The 17,081-nt window shown below is 43.9% G+C and overlaps 1 protein-coding gene across 1 annotated transcript in view; it reads right to left on the reverse strand.

Moving 5' to 3' along the window:
• NUGGC (nuclear GTPase, germinal center associated) overlaps positions 1-16,817 on the reverse strand; it is a 34,726-nt gene extending 17,909 nt beyond the window's left edge. The window contains exons 1-9 of the mRNA XM_054575919.1: positions 16,739-16,817; positions 13,958-14,062; positions 13,160-13,268; positions 12,141-12,363; positions 11,434-11,664; positions 8,761-8,970; positions 3,331-3,506; positions 1,865-1,883; positions 1,274-1,363 (exon numbers count right to left, since the gene is read on the reverse strand). Coding sequence (XP_054431894.1) covers positions 1,274-1,363; positions 1,865-1,883; positions 3,331-3,506; positions 8,761-8,970; positions 11,434-11,664; positions 12,141-12,363; positions 13,160-13,268; positions 13,958-14,062; positions 16,739-16,799 — 1,224 coding nt within the window. The 5' untranslated portion in view covers positions 16,800-16,817. The remainder of the gene's footprint in view (positions 1-1,273; positions 1,364-1,864; positions 1,884-3,330; positions 3,507-8,760; positions 8,971-11,433; positions 11,665-12,140; positions 12,364-13,159; positions 13,269-13,957; positions 14,063-16,738) is intronic.
• Between the last annotated feature and the right edge of the window lie 264 nt (positions 16,818-17,081).

A 17,081-nucleotide genomic window follows, 5' to 3' on the forward strand; every position in this document is an offset into this window, starting at 1 on the left:
AGGTTCATGTGCTGTTGCCCACACACTTCTCTTTCTCGCCTACACACAAATTTGCCACATTATGAGCAATAAATATAGGTGTGAATTGTGTATGGAAGCATTTTATGGTTCTATTTCCAGAAACAATACAATTAGGTACTCATAAAATGTATATTTTGTAACATCACGAAAACAATGAGATGGAATAAGAACAGCTTTACTGATTTATTTCCTCATTAAAACCAACATTCAAGAATTGCTTGGTAGAAGACTTTGGCTTAAATATGAGGTCTGATTATTCTGAATCAGGAAAAAAAAAAAAAAAAGCTTTGAAATTTTCAATTCCACATTGTATTTCAGACATTTTCTGTTTGGATATAACTGAAGTCAAAATACAGAAAGCAATTAAATACCAAAAAGGACCTAAGGTCATATGTTTTTACTATTAAACCCAGCACTGAAGATGTACTTTCAGCAAAACCATATCATCTATCACATTATATTAACTCTGATAGGTTCTACTATTTATGTTGTTTTGTGTATATTTTATCTGAAAATTGGTTTTAGTTTTATAATTGTATAAGACTATGATAGTAAGGGGTTTTGTTTGTACTTATTTCTGTGACAGACAATAGAAATAATTTAAGAAAACACTAAGAATCTCACAGAACAATTACTTGAGCTTGAAAAATACAGCCCAGGCCTTATCTTCCAACGCCCCTATGCACACCTTTTGCTGAGCTATTCAAAACTACTTGATCTAGTTCCCTGTACAGAACGGGCCTTTTTCAATCATGTTCTTCCCTCTATCTCAAATGCTCTGTCTCCTACTTCTTCACCTTACTAAAGATACTGGCTCTTTAAAATTCTGCTCAGGAGGCTGAGAGTCTTCCCTGAACCTCCACCCTGCGCCACCGCCCTGACAGCCAGTGTGACTCAAGTGTCCTCCTGTGGTCTCACGCCACCCTCTGCATTCCTCTGGCCAGACTCTACGGTGATCCCTGACTTTGCCTGCACATATTTCTCAGCAGACCATACGGTCATTCAGCTCTTCCAACAATCATAGGAGGTAGATGTGTTATTTCCCATTTTACAAATAAGAAAATGGAGGCTCAGAGAGGTATAGTAATATGCCTAAGGTCACAAAGTTATTAATCGATAAGGCTAAGTCAAGTCCAAATTGTCTGCTCCAAAACTCTCGCCCTTGCTACTACCCAAGGCCAAAGAGACATTCGTTTCTCAAAATCTGAGTGGCTGAAAAGAGAAAAATACATAGGGAAATCTGCTAACTCACCTTTAGTTTTTCCTTAAGAATTTGATTCCTTTGTAGTTTTATCTTTTCATTCCTTTCTAAAACAGCCTCTCGCTGACTTTGAATAGCTTGCTAGGTTGTGAAGGGAAATAAAAACATAGCAAAGAGTATATAATTATTAAGAGTGATGAAGTGTAGAACACACACTTTATTGACAGATCTTCACTTGGCCCAGACAAATATGCATGCATTCGAATTACATACTATTAATCATAAAAGTATTATTTAAAAGTGATTAGTCTAGGCCTGGCCAGGTAGCTCAAATGGTTGGAGCATTGTCCTAATATGCCAAGGTTGCAGGTTTGATCTCTGGTCAGGGCACATACGAGAATCAACCAATGAATGTGCATACATAAGTAGAACAACAAATCAATGTCTGTCTGTCTATCTCTCTCTTTCTCCCCCCCCCGCCAATCAATAAGTCAATGTTTAAAAGTTAAAAAAAAAAACCCAACTAGTCAGTGCCTATGTCCAAACTCATCAAGATGTTTACAGTAAATTTTTCAGTATATCAATTATATTTCAGTAGAGCTTTAAAAAAATTAAAAATAAAAATAATTAGTCCATACTTACATTGCCCACTTTCCTTTCCCTGAAATGAAATTAGAAAATTGCAACAATTACTTATCTCATTAGGTGTCATGGCAGCCTTTTGACTTTCCCTGGAAGCAGCATATACTGTCATGACGTCAATGTCTTTGTGTAAGCTCTTTCTTCTGTCCAAGTTCTCTCTTCTGATCCCCCTCCAGAGTCCACTTAGAAAGAGCATCTTTATTTCTCCATATCTGGTCGTCAGTGGAATTTTCTGTGACCTCACTCCTGACCCAGTCAACATGCAGCCCCCTCTCTCTCTTTGGGTGCCCATAGTACTTTGCTTGTCCCTCTCATTTAAACTTGAGCCCTCTTTTAAGATGGTGACCTTAGTGACAAGGCAACATGCACCCCTGAATTGGCAGTCCCCCCCCACCACTATGTTTAAAAAACATTGAATAAATTAGAGTGACTTAGATTTAGTTTTAGAATTGGCATTGGAAAGGGAGAGCTTTGGATATTATTCTGAGGTAAGGGTTAGGGCGGATGGAACCTGCAGAGAAGAGAATGAAGCTAAAATTCCGACCTGGGCCATGAGAGCAAGAAGCGAGGGGGAAAAGCCTTAACCCGTTTCTTCACTGAGAAAGTTTTCTCTGCTTAGTAAATTCCTGGAGACCCCAGACTCAAGTTTCAGTGGGTATGGCGGAAATGGGAGAGGTGAGGGGTAAAAAAGTCTTGTTAGAGCCGAGAAGAATTAACAACATTATATCCCTTGACCATATGCCCAGGTAGTCAGCACAGCCCAATGTATACCGGCTGATCCTCTGTAACTTTCACTTTCAAAGTGCCCCAATGTGGAAGATAAGTTAGAGCCCTCCTAGTATGGGGTCAGGGTGGGGGACAGGGATCTACATAGAAATCAACATAAATTAACGTCTACTAAGCTCCAAGATGCTGATCTTTCATTGTTTTTTGTTATTGTTGTTATTGTTAGAATATACCTCTGTAAGAATGCTTTTACTTTTGGCTAAAGTTCTAAAGCTTTAAAACTTTGTTCCAAATGGGTTTAAAATCTCAGGAGTAGACAAATCTGAAAACAGAATCTATGCCAAAGCTGCCCTGTGCTTGAGGGTATTCTAGAAAGTGCCTACTAGTTGTGGGCATCCACATTTTCCATAATGGGGGCCAGGCCAGACCATCACATGGCACAACCCCAGGACGAGATGTCAGCATCTCATACGTGCGAGCAGCACCCCTGAGCTATGAAGAGATTAACCCGCTGGGTATTAAGCAGCTACTCTAGAAGAGGAGCCCCAGTGGTCGGGTTCCTGAACCAATCCACTCAAGGGTCCTGATGTCCCAGGATGTCGCCCAGCCTTCTCTTTCCTCCCCCACGGTCACTTCCCTAAGCCCACAATGCCCACCACATCCTGAGGTCAAAGCTCCGTCATGACGGTAGTCAGGACCCACGGAAGAAAGCCCGCGCCCCTGCAAGCCCGACACAGTACCTCAGATACTCCAGCAGGTGCAGTTTGTCGGCCTTGGTGACCACCAGGGCCACGTCCCTGCAGAATCCCCGCTGACAGGCTTTGATGCTCTCATTCAGAAGGTCTTCATGGGCTCTCCCTCCAGAAATTCTTTCAATGTCGCTGATCACCCAGATCACTGAGCATTTATCAATGGTCTGTGAAGCAGGACCACAATATGTCAAGAACGTAAACAGTGTCTCAATCGTAGAGGACAGGGCTCCTGAATGTATCACGTGCTCGGGGCTCTGCCCGTCCCCCTCCCCATCCCATTCTCGCCACTCCCCACCATGCTCTCTACGTGCCTCCAGCCACACTGGGCTCCTTGCAGCGTCCCAGCTGCAACTGGCTCTGCCATCTCTCAGGGCCTTTGCAGTCGCCACAATCTCTGCTTGACCTCCACATGCCCTTTGAGACTCTGCTAAGGGCCACCTGAGGATGAGTTGGCCACCTCTCCTCTGCATCCTGCAGCACCTGGACTTCCCTGCCATAGTACCTCTCAGACAGTTATCATACAGGGTTGGCCCTCTGCACCTTACCCCATCCAGGCCGCGAGATACCCGATGGGAAGGGGCTGCAGCATTCGGCTTGGAATCCACATCGCCCCAAGCACAGGTTATGGTCATAGTGGAGGCTTCCTAGCTCTTTGTGGCATTAGCAACAGATAGAATTCAAGAAGTCGGACCCTAAGTACCGGATCCACCCCTGGCTTGCTTTGCCTCAGTTGGCCTCTAGGGAAAATTGTTTTTTCCAGAACTAATTCTGGTCATAAATCTGCCCCAAAACTGTCATCACAGGGCATCCTTTTGACGTTTGACGGTCCCTGCATATTCAGCACCCTGTCATCACGTGACAGGGGGCGACCAGGAACCATGTTTCAAGTTGCAAAGGTCAATGAATAGGAATTTACAACTTATGATTAATAGCACAAATACTGCTTTATAAAATAAGCAACTTCCATGTGACATTTACTGTATTGTTTCACTGTCTTATATCTTCCTATAAATGAAAAACTGATCCAACTCAGGGATGAAGTTTATTGGTGGTTCCTCAGAACAGCTCTTTGTATACAGAGGCGTGAAAACTTGTGACTTGCTAGCTAAATCATTATTTTGCTTTATGCCAGAGGTTCTTATATAATGATGATATTCTACCCCAGGGGACATTTGGCAATGTCTGGAGACAGTTTTCAATTGTTATGACTTGGGGGGCACCAGAGGGTAGAGGCCACAGATGCTGCTGAGCACCCTACAATGCCCAGGCCAGACCCACAACAGAGAGTTTTCTGCCCAAAATGTCAATCGTGCTGAGGCTGAGAAACCTTGATCTAGAACAGTGGGTTTCAAACTCATTTTAGCAATGGGGCCTTTTTCAAGCGAAATCTTACAAAGAAGTCCAATTGTCAGACTTGATTTTTAAAAGTAGAACTGCTCCAGTGGATTTGGGGGTTGAGGGTTTGGAGCCCCAGCCTGCTCAGAGCCACCCCTATCATCCTGCCCCTTCTGTCCATGAGTCTCTTTGTTTCATGGATCACTGTTCTAAAATCATCATTCTCTAGAGGCAAACAAATGTAAATTCTTTGTAGAGAAGGTAATAGGCCCTGCGAGACAAAGTGCCAGGTTAAGGACACAGAGCCATGGGTCTGAATCTCCTTCTTGTGTGGATGAACTCACATTTAGACAGGAAAAAATCAAACAATTGCTTCCTCCCACTTCCCAAATTATTATCAATTTAGGGAAGCTTCAGGCTATTCAGTTGGGCTGTGGAAAACCGTAGGATTATCAGGCTGCAAGCTCAAGGGCAGGTCCTTTTTCACCTTTGTATTGTGAAATTTAATAGCAAAAACTCATTTAACGTGGAGCCCTGAGGGTAGAAGAGAGAACTGTGACCTGCGTCACTCAATACACACTACTGACCTCAACAGGAAATGAGGCTCCCTGCATCTTCAACAGAATGTGACGATATTACCTCTGCAGCAAGAAGATTCCCACCTTGCCCAGTAACAGCCCAGCCAATGGGAGACTGCCGTAGTTCAGCCAATAGAAAGTCACTATACTTTAAACTTTCAGTCTCCTCCAATGAACTCTTCCTCGACAACAGCTCCTCCCATATCCGTAAAAGACCTTCCCCCTCCTTTGGTTCTCTGGATTTCCATCTCACTCTCCATTACATTGCATTCCCCCAATTGCAGTTCTTCATTGTTCTCAAATCAACCCATTTTGCTGGAAAAATATCTGGCTATTTGTTAAAGGTCAACAGTATTCCCCAGGGCCTTGGTAAACTACAGGTGCTTAATACATGTTTATTAACACGAGAAGAGGGCTGCAATCATAAAGACTGCAGTGATTAACTTTCAGGCCCTACACAATGCCCCTAGCTGCCAGGATTTGCTAAAGTTCAAGTTGAAGACGCCAAAAAGCTTGGGTATAAGAGTGACTGGCCTTTGGAGTGGGTGGGATGGCACCCCTGACACCCCCATCTCCTTCCTTCTGAGTTGAGAACAGGCCCCAGGGAGGTCAGGTGACATGCCTAGAGTCTCAGGACTTCTAGGTGCAGAATAGGGAGGTCTGGATTCATAATTGTTTTGGTTTAGGGAAGGCCAAGCTGGCAGCTGGAGAGATGGGGCAGGGGTGTTGGCTCTGCTCCCCTGGAAAGAAGGAAGTCTTTAGTAACTTCTTGTGAGAGGAGATCACAAAACCACAAGAATGCAGGGGAGCAAGGCCAAGCAGAGCACGCTGGGAACCCTCCCTTCGCTTCAGCTCGACCTCCTCAGAGCGGGTGTTCGGAGCCAGATCTGCTGGCTCCTCTCTTCTGAGTGGCCTTTGATAAGCTGCCCAGCGTATCTGAACTGGCAGCAACCACGACTCCATCCAGTGCGGGAGGCTGGCTGCCGCCGCTAGGCTGTCACTCCCTGGGCCTGGCCTGGAACTCACCAAGGCTGCAGTTCTCCAAGAGCTGAGACCTGCAGAAACAAAGGCTCTCATGGCCAGGCCTGATATGACCGATCAAGGAGAAGGGCACTGCCTTACGGCCTTCCTCCTAAAGGACTGTTAGGAGACATCCTGAGCGGGTAATGGATACGGCCTCAGCTGGTACAAATTCTCTGGCTCATATTCTGCCCCCCAACAGCTGTGTGGTCTTGGGCAGATGAGCCCCCCTCTCGAAGCCTTCATCTCCTCTGTAACATCAGGGCACAGGCTGATGATCTGCAAGCTGTCATCCTGCTCCTTTGGTCCTGATCTGGACCCCGGCCCCCAGTCCCACAGCTGCTGCACGAATCCCGACGCACTGATTGGGGCGCTCCCTCTCAGGCCCATTCCAGCTCCAGTCCTGTGTCCCCTGTGTCCCCACTCCGTGCTCCTGAGCTCCTTCTGCCTAAAGATGTCCTTTCTTCCTCTATCACACACCCAGCTCCTCTTGTCCTTTGAGCTTCCCCAGGAAGCAGGGTATTGAAGCCCACCCCCAATACTTCCAGGCTTGTCTTCTGTGCCTCTCCCTACACCCCCACACCCCCTTCCCTCCAGCCAGCCAGGCGGACTCATCCTTCCCCCACACCCAGCTCCCTCAGCCCGCTGGCTCTCCGGCCAGTCTCAGCGGTCCCGTTTCCAGCTGCCTTCTCTGCCTGGTGGAGGCTAAGCTTCCGTGTTCTCTCTGAATCCTCACCACCTCCAAAATGAAATGATCACTTTGTGCTCTCATTTTTAAGTGACATGGTTTGCTAATCAATAGGCCTAATTAATTCCCTTCTGGACTATGGGACTCTCAAGGCCAAGGACTTTGTCTCTGTCCATCCAGAATCTACTATGAAATTGAGTAGATGTTCAGTGGCTATTTGTTGAAGAAATAAGAGTTCTGATTGGAGGTAATTTCTTCTTTTCAGTGCTCACAGCACCGTGACCCTCTATTACATGGCTTTCCGCCATGTATTTGGTCATCTGTATGTTTTTTCCTCCTGTTAGATTCTAAGCCCTCTGTGGGAAGGCTCTACTTCTCATTCAACAGTTTTATTTTGCTTTCTACCTTTTAATGTAAAGGTAACACATGTTCATACAAAATATATAAGCAATACAGAGGTGTATGTAGTTAAGGGTGGTGGTAAACACAGAAATTGCTGCTAACAGCTGGGTGTGTATCCTTCCAAAAGGCAAGATCTTACTTTTGCTTTGTGTTTTTAAACATACACACACACACACACACACGCACGCACGCACGCACGCACGCTTGAGCTTTGCCTCTTTTATTCATTGCCATCTTGCCTGGGTTAAAATCCCCAGTATTATAAGGGGCAACTTACTTCACTGCGAATAGTACCTGGCACAAAGTAAATGCTCAGTAAATGTCTGCTATTATTATTATTATTATTATCTATAATCTTTGGATCCTCAGTGCTTGGTAGATTGTTATATATTATGTGCTGGATGAATGAAAAGCAAATGAACAAACGAAGAGATAAATTCTTAAAAATTTCAGCCTCTAGGTGCAGACCAAATTACTCTACTGCTTAACTCTGGCACGGGCCCATCTGGGGCTTCCTGGTCAGCTCAGACACCATTGTTGGGGACTGAACCCCAACCTAAGATTTTGGTTGAACAGGTAGACTTTCATTGCAACCACCACCAGCAGCCACATCTAACTGCACTCGGGCTGGACATTTAATCCAGAGAGAGCAATAATCAATCACATTTTTTCTTCTTGGGGATTTAAACCAAAACACAGATGCTACAGCCAGACAGTCATGGGCACATTAACTAAATGATGCCATTTAGACACAGGGCTGGGGTGATCGTTTTCTACAATGTGGATCTTAATGGCAATGGCTAAGGAGAGAAATTGAAGAGAGAAGCAGGACTCTGCAGAGAGATGCACAAAGAGAAACAGTCACGAGAGACCAAGCAGAGGATGAGAAAAATATAGCTGCTTCCATCCTAGAGGTGGCCCTGATGCCGGGCTGGGTCTCATGAGATCCTTCGACAGTCCTTCGATCAACTGCACCTCACTTGGGATTGCTTCCTTGAGTTTTTGTTCTTAACAACCAAACACAGCAGCAGCAGCCTCCTGTTTCCTTGATGCCTGGCTGTTGGCTTCTCTACTTTACACTCAACTCTTGGCCTTCCTCTCCCACCTTGTCCTTCCTTCCTCTATTCACTCTTAGGCCCCTCTCCTGCTGACCCTTCTCTTATACACGTTCTTGTCCCAGCTACCAGGCCTGCCTCATGAGTCCTGACTCTCCAGCTTCCCTGGCCACCCATATTCTGCTGTTGCCCTGAGGCTTAGAACGCAGAAAGTGGAAGAACTGAAAACTCCAGTGAACTCATAAAATCCCTACAGCTGAAACCAGAGAATTCTTCGTTGCTTTAGAAAGGGTAGAGGAATTGAGGGCAGAGGGAACAAAGTCATAGGAAAGAGAATCACCTTTTTCCACATCTCATCCCTCTTGCTGTTGAAGTCGCCCGTGCCTGGAATGTCCACCAGCACAACCCCTTCTGGAATCAGCTCTGACTTGGGAAGAGTCACTTCCACGTGTTTGATCAAGGGCCAGATATGTGTCTCAGCTGATTCTCCATCCCAGTCTCTCCTCTTAGTCCGGATGTAGGGGTCCAGCTTGACAGACAGCTCTCCTGCCTGAGGAAGGAGGGCAAAGTCGCGCGCATCAGGCACTCTCCCAGCATTTCCGCCCTAGATGAGCTGTGATTCAGGTTCATTGAAGGTACACTGAGGAATGGTAAGAAGCGGCCAGTCGGCAGGGCCTAGGTTCTGTGAACCAGGATGGACCTTACAGATGAAGAAACTAGTCAGTTAGAATGGGACTTCAGTAAAGTTATAGCTTTGCTGGATGATTTTATCTCCTAAATTCCATCCACTTCTAATAGTAATGTAATTAATAGGCAATTTTTTAAATTTTGGAGAAAGGATTCTTCCAGCATGGCTAATGTGAACATTTTACTTACCAGAGAGGCGAGGCTACAGAAAATTGATAGTGATGTGATGACCATAATTTATGAATTAAAAATTGATCTGAAAATGATCTTTAAAAATGTTTTTAAAATTTATCTTTCAAGTACAAAAAACATCTTGACATATAGGCAATTCCAGGATGTTTTAATGGTGCTGGGTGGGATGGGGAATTGTTCTGTTGTTCCTACCGAAACATATCTTGGGACAACGACACATTCATGTCAGCAACTATATGTGGCAGCAAATTTCTACTGGGCTCCTTCAGGAGACAGAAGATTTGGGATGTATGGTGGTCATCATTAATAAATATCTGTTTATTAGATATTTATAGAAAACACGGAAGTAAATTCTTAAAAGAGATTAAATTGGGGGATTGTTGCAGTCTGGGTAGGGAGTGTCAAATTTCACCCATTCTAATCAAATAATAAGAAATTGTGAAAGAGGAGATGCTAAAAATTCTTTAAGATGTTTTATTAAAAAATAAAATAACATAAGAAGGGCTACATAAAAGAAAAAGCATGGGCTTGAAAAGTCTCTTCTTGAAAGAAGAGGGCTCAACCCAATGAAGTGAGTCAGAGCAAACCCTTCTGGGAGGCAAACCCAGGTTCCCTCAAGCCAGCCTAGAGTCCTGGACACACACTCCGAATCTGTGCCCCTCAGCTCACTCGGGTGGTCATTCTGTTCCCCTTGTTTCAATGGGTAAATATGCAACACTGGGAAGGAGCATTTTTAAATACAGAATAATTAAGAATAAATCTTATATCGACACCTTGGTATAAGTTGTGTATTCGTATAAAGTGACCAGTTTTATAATCATTGAGTTTCTTTGGACAGGCTCATTCTATGTTTTAGATATTAAGAACATAATTATTTTAAATAGTAACACTCATTTAAATATATAGAATGGCTACTTTATTTGTTTTTGATTTCCTAGGTAAACAGAAGCTAAGTGCCTTAAAAGGTTTCATTTGACTCCTATGTGTGCCTTTAAATTTTCTTAAGTGTAAATTTTTTGAAGGAATTGAATATATTAAATTTGAACTATAATATAAAAAGTCTAAGTAAATTTGACTACTTATGTTGAGTAGCATTAACTATTTCAGGAGGATTCACTATGTTAAACTTAGCATAGAATTAAACACTACATTTTAGAACAAGTGTAATTATTATTATTTTATTTTAAAAAGTTGGATTTCTAAATAGAATAATAATATTTTAAAGACACACTGCAGGATGCAAGAAAAACTAGGTTTTTAAATGTACATTTATAAATTAAATATTTGTTCCACTAGTATTTTGGTTTCACTTAAAACTGAATTTTAATTTCATACAGTTAATATTGATTATAAGTATAATATAATCTGTTAATTGGATATTTAATATCCATCCTGTCTTTCACCCAGGCTAAAAGCCTGACTGTTTGTTTGTGGAGGTAGTACAATGAGATTGGTCTTAGCCAATCATGACAAATATGCTTCTTGCTTTCTCTATTAAATAGTCTCCCTTTCAGCTAGGAAAGGCCATGTGAATCAGATCTGAACAAGGAAATCTACACAGAAACTTGCTGGGGCTGTTTCTGGGAAAGCTTTTACTTTCCAATGAAAGGGGAGATGTGGCTGGCGCCACCTCTTTATCTATGGCTTCCTTCGTTGAAGCTAGCTCCAAAGTCTAGGACTTCAGTAGCAATCTCATGACTATGACACAAGTATAATGGAGGCCAAAGGAACCAGAGAGATATTGATCTTAACATTGTTGAGCCTCTAAACCAATCCACAAAGCCAACTGCTTCCAGAATTCTTATGTGAGAAAATAAATAAGTCGCTATTTGTGTAAGCCATTATAAATTGGGTTTGTTTTTTTTTAATCTTATACTGCCAAAAGCACCCTTAATTATTCCTCAAGTAAGTGTAAACAGTCCTTCTTGTGCACAAAACTCCCTCACTGAGACACTAAAAATTCCCATTTATCAACTTTACATAATGAAAAATAATGTGGTCATCATGGATACTTTTAATTTTGGAATCAACTTATTTCCAATCTAAAACACCACACCTTGAGCAAATCCTCTAAATGGATTCAATTGTTATACTTAAGACTCAGGATAAAAAAAGAAAAACATCTTCAGGTTACCTCTTCTGCCTTGAGGGTGATGACTCTGGAGTTTGGAATCTTGCCTTTGGGCTTTGCCCTTAGTAACTCCTTGTAGTCCTTCCTTTCTGCCCCATCTCCATAAAGCATCTGCAGCTTCCAGATGGCTTCCTCCACTGCAACGTCCCTCTCCCACTCATCTTCCTCTTCTCTGCCCAGCTCCTCTGTCTGGTGCAGGAGTTTGGTCAAGTTCTTCAGCTCCTCCTTCCATTCCTGTCAAGGCAGAGCAGCACCAAGCCCACTCACAACACAGATACGAAACACGCTGACCGTGGAAGGGGGCCATTGTCCCTGTGCAGGGCAGGGCAGCTGCATACTTGGGAAATCTAAGTCCATCTAATCCAGCAATGGACTGTCTAACCCAGCCCCCTGTTTCGTTGATGAGGAGACAGGGTCTCAAGGAAGGGAATGGCCTTCCCCCAAAGTCCCATAGTGAACTGTGACAGGACCCAGGCTAGAGCCCCCACCTCCCTCTATTGAACTTTCACCCTCCATACTATGTACTTTCCCTTCAACAAAGGCATGAGCTATATTCACAAGAAATATAATGTTAATTTCTAAGAGAGGGATAGAAGGGAAAAAGAAAAACAAAAAGAAGGGAGGGAAGAAGAGAGGGAGCGAGGAAAACTGGAAGGGAAGGAGAAAGCCATGAAGGCCAGAAGGCTGGAAGGCAGAAGACACTTACTTACCTGGTCAGAAAGAAGGTGGATTTTGGCCTCGTACTGCTCACAGCAGCCTGAGCTCACTTGTACAATACAAGATGTACATATACTGTCTCCAGACACTGGCAGAAACATTGCTTGCTGGATGATGGCATTGATCAGGGAGCTCTTCCCAGCCCCGGTGCTTCCAAATAGTCCAATGTAGATTGGGTCCAAAGGTGGTTTTTCAATTAAAGCGAGAAGCCTGTTTCTAGATCAATTTTTAAATGCACATTGCCAATGTCATCAAAACACAGTGGGAAGAACCTCACACAAAGGAAGTGAGTACTACTCCTGAGCAAGTCACAACACCTGAGTCTCTGCTCTCTATTTGGTCAAAGAAGAATATTCATCTGTTTACTACACAGAGTTGTCATGGGGATCAAATGAGATTATGCAAAAATACTTGGTAATTCTGCTCAAAAACAATGATAATTCTATACAAACTCTAGCTGGGAAGCATCCTTTTTTGTGTTCTACAAAAATTACAGAGTCTTGACCCTAGAAATAAAGTTTATGCAGAGGCAAAGAATGATTAGGAGCAACACAGAGTCTTGCTGAGCAGGAAACGCAGCCTTGACACCACTCAAATCCCTCACATTAGCTCCGCACAGCAGCCAAAGGCACGGCTGAGTCACGCAGCCTGTGGTGGATTCTGGGACCTTTGACTGACTTACCAATGGTGTGACTTTGGTCAACGTCTTGGCTTCTCTGAGCCTCAATTTCAGTAAAATGGGGGTGATTATATTATAATAGCTTCCACTTTATATATTGGGACCCTTAAATAAAATTTCATATATGTAAAGTATCAGATTACCTAACAACAGTGACAGCTCAACGAACAGGAACTAGCAGCAATATAAACAATGGCCTACAGCTATGGACATTTTTGCTTTCTTGCTTAGTTTCTAGTTGAAAGTTTCCTTTTGTTGTTGGGAGAAAAGCACCTGCAATCACCTAAGGAAAGTCATCAAAGTGATATTTGATGGTTGTCGTATCAGACTCACATGAGATACTTGACGCCATTCGGAATGCTGTCATCCAAGAAGACAGACTGAATAAGTTTCTGATAAGTGTTGCTCAAAACCCTTCTGGTCCGTGACTCCAGTCTTTCATCTGGAATCAACAGAGATGTATTACCGGGGATGTCCCTGGCAGGGGTCAAGTACTGGACCTCCCCAGGGAGAGTCTGCTCAATATTACGGAAAGCGAGAGGTAAAAAAGAAGTTAAATGAAAAGGCAATTAAACAAGATAGCAGGTTATCTGACACTAGACGTAAGTGCTCATGGGAGGTAGCACCCGCTGATTCTGACAGCCTCTCGAGGGACCAGCCTGCCCTGAAACCCCTCGAGACAGAAGTCAGCATCGGCTTTGCCACGGGCATCAGTCCTTCTAGAGTTTTCTCTCCTCGGGTCATCAAAAGAAAAACACATGTGACCTGGAACTAATGTAACATTGTTTAACAGCTGTACTTTAAAAAAAAGAAAAAGGAAAAAGAAGCAAAGGCATCATATAAATACCCATCAACCACCAAACCAACCGTGTTCAGTCTTTGTTTTAATGAGGAAGAGGTTATTTTGGCAATAACCCTCTTCTCCAGAGATTCCTAGAGATATATTGTCATAGTCTCTGCAGGGACTATGAGGCCTTCTTTTCTGGATCTGGATCATTTGAAGATGTTTCATTCTGATCCTGAATTTAATCTCCTCTTCCTTTGAGCATTTGAACACATTTGGAAAAGAACAGAGCCACATTTAAAACAACAACAACAACTACTACTACATAACAGTTTCATAACACTCACATTCCTTCAGAGCACTTTGTTCTACGGAGGGAAATGCTCGGAACCGTTGGTCTCTATCGGATCGTCTTCTTTTTTTCATCGGTTCTTTAAATAAGTCATCATCAACTAGAGAAAAACAGAGGTTATATAAAAACACAGGTCTTGGGCCGTGATATATTTGCCTGGTCTCTATCGCTACACAAACGCAATGAGTCTCAGCAGCCCCCTGCCAGCTCTGCATGCCTGCAGGCTCGTTTCAGAAGCAGGCTGTGCTGGGCCATTTCCGTCTGGTTCCTGCTCCCCAGGACTTCGCCTCGAGTTCCAAAATGCGGGGTCCAACATATCTCCTCAGAAGAGATGTAGAAATGAAATGAAAAGTTCCTGTTTGGAAATACTGAGAAGCCAAAATGGCTTGATATTCTTCACCAAGTGCCAACAGGGAGAAGCCCAAGACGGGTCTGAGTGTGGAGTGAAGGGCCTCCGGGAGGTCTTTTCACATTGGGGAAGAAATTGATTGGGAGCAGAATGCAAAAGAAAGAACAGGCCACGTGGCCAGGGCAAACCATTTCTCTGTGAGCCTCAGTTTCTTCATCTGCAAGATGAGAGGGCTGACAAAAAGTACATGCGATGAAAGTTTTGGAGGGTGCCCTACGACTGGGGGCCCTTCAGAGATTAACTTTGGGGAACTCTCCCCTCTTCCTCACTGAAAGTCATGAACAGCTACTTCCTTACACAGACAAGAATAGAAATCACCAAGAAGCAGATCTTTGTAGCTCCGTGGAGATTTTTTTTTTCACTTTAGTGGGTTCTCTTGGTTAAGAAGTAAATGGTTGGTAGGGTCTGCACTCCTTTTGGAAAAGGTATCACCAAAACATTATGTTTTGAATTGGTTTTAGCAAACATCCCCCAGCAGTTAGAAAGGGGCAATAGGTAGGTCTGGTCCTAACCCAGTCCCCCAGGGGCTGGCTTGAGCCTTTGGAACTGGCTGTGAGGTGAGTATGAAGAAGAGTTGATTCCCCAGGAGTCATAACACTCTTAACAGCATGAGGCCCCAAAACAGAGTGTGACCTTGGAGACCATCTTTCCTGAAGAACCCCAGAGGCGGAGCCTCATGTGGGTACCCGGGATGGCAACCCAAGCATAAGGCCCACCTCCACCACGGGGCTCCAGGCACAAGCCTCCCAGATAGTTCAGGCACCCTTTCTCCTCTGGCCGGCCTTGCATCTTCCAGCGCAAGTCCTGCCAGTCCTGGAACCGGCTCCTGCCCCACGGAGGGCTGCGGTATGGTGTTTGCCAAAGCCTGAATCTCTGCCACCGCAGGCTCCTGCAGTGGCCTGGAGTTGAAAGAGCTTGTGCTTCAGACCCTCCTCTCTCAGACATTCTAACTTCATGATTGAGCTCAACTCAAAGAATTCATCCTGGCTCAACTGAAGGACTGCAGTAGAACTAACTAAATACCAAGTGGCTGCTGGCTCAGGGGCTGGAGCTGGAAAGGAAGGGGCAAAGAAGAGAAGAATATGCCACTCAGGCCCACAGGTCAGCTGCAGTGTGCATTCCAGGATGTTTCCACAATTTGTCTGCGAAAGGAAAGTAAATGGATGTCGGGCCTTGACCTCAACTTTGTAACTCAGGAACTCTTTTGCATAGACAACGTTGGCGTGGCACCTTAGCCACACATACAAAACAAGGGATAGGTCCTTATCTGCAGACTTTATTTTCAACTGGCAATTAATCTGATAAAACATTGGAAACTTATTTCTCAACTAAAACAAAGGTTAAGAAATCAAATAAAACAGCAGAGGTTTAAACTGTTTCTTCAATTTCTAAATTGAAAAACCACCTAGAAAGGAGAAAGTATTCCATCTTGGATCTATACCATTTAAAGGAAGTATTTCGATATTAAATTGCAACTGAAATGAAGTGGCCTGAACTGGCACATCTCTTATTATTCCCTGTAATTGTCAAGCACCTCCTGGCCTTTTCCAGCATTTCACACTGATCAAGGCAAGAGCAGTGGCGGGGGAGGGGCGGGGGGGGGTCGGTTCAAAGAAAACCTTAGTCTGTGGCTGCTGCTGCTGCTGCTGTTTCTTGCTGCCACAAGGTGTCACTTTTGAAAACTGATCCCAGAGAGCCTGACTCCAGAGTATACAGATTCATTGTCGATCCAGACCACTGCCAAGGACTGCCATGGATCTTCCAAGCAAAACAACTCCGCTTCTTCAGTGCCAAGTTCAACCAAGGGTGCCCCCAAATTGCAATTCTTTTGATGTGCATGCCCAGCCATGCCTTATATGCTAGCCACTACCCAACAGGCCCAGAAACACAGCTTCGTTTGCTCCTAAGCCTCTTCGATTCTCAAAACACAAAGGATGCGATATCGCTGTTTTCTGCGCGTAGGGGTTACTCCCTCATCTTTCTAGGGAAGGCTCCTTCCTTGGCTCTAGGGACCCTGCCCCCAGACTTGCAGGGAGGAGGCCACCCTCACTGACTCTGGAGTGATTCACCCTACATCTCCCCTTCCACGGAAAGCACCTAAAATGACTCTTGATCCTTTTAAAGAGGAGGGAGGCCCAAATTTAATAGTTGGTCAGACAGTCCACATCATTATGAACAGGCTAATTTAGTTGTTGATGAAATAATTTATCTTCATTCACTATTAAAAGGTATCATGAGAAAGCAGCTTCTGAATAAAGAGCAAGGAACAAGGACTACAGTGACACACAGTCTCAAACCATTTGCTCTTGATCATATAAGGGTAAATAGTTCTGTTTACTTGATCAGGGGGTACTGTAGGGACGTTACCTGGGTATGGCTCCTGACACAGAACATCCTCCACTTCTGCCATTTCCTGTTCTGTAAACATCTGCTTTCATCCACTTGGGAGACCCAGCCTAAAAATACACACAAAGTGGGAGAGGGGCAGGGGGAACAGCAGAAATTATACAAAAAGCAAGAAACCAAAATAACATGTAGATCTGCTTATGCTTTGTTTCCCCAGCTAGATTCGGAAGCCCAAAGGGCAACGACCATTCTCATCTTTGAATTCCTCTCAACACCTTGTATACTACATGCTCATTTAAATATGACAAAAATTAATGCTTGATCATTGGTTTTCAATACTAGTTGTAGCCATACAACTTTAAAC

The sequence above is a fragment of the Pteronotus mesoamericanus genome, unplaced genomic scaffold (assembly GCF_021234165.1).
Source record: "Pteronotus mesoamericanus isolate MK-2021 breed Mesoamerican mustached bat unplaced genomic scaffold, CSHL_Meso_final contig_32, whole genome shotgun sequence".
NCBI classification, from domain to species: Eukaryota; Metazoa; Chordata; class Mammalia; order Chiroptera; family Mormoopidae; genus Pteronotus; species Pteronotus mesoamericanus.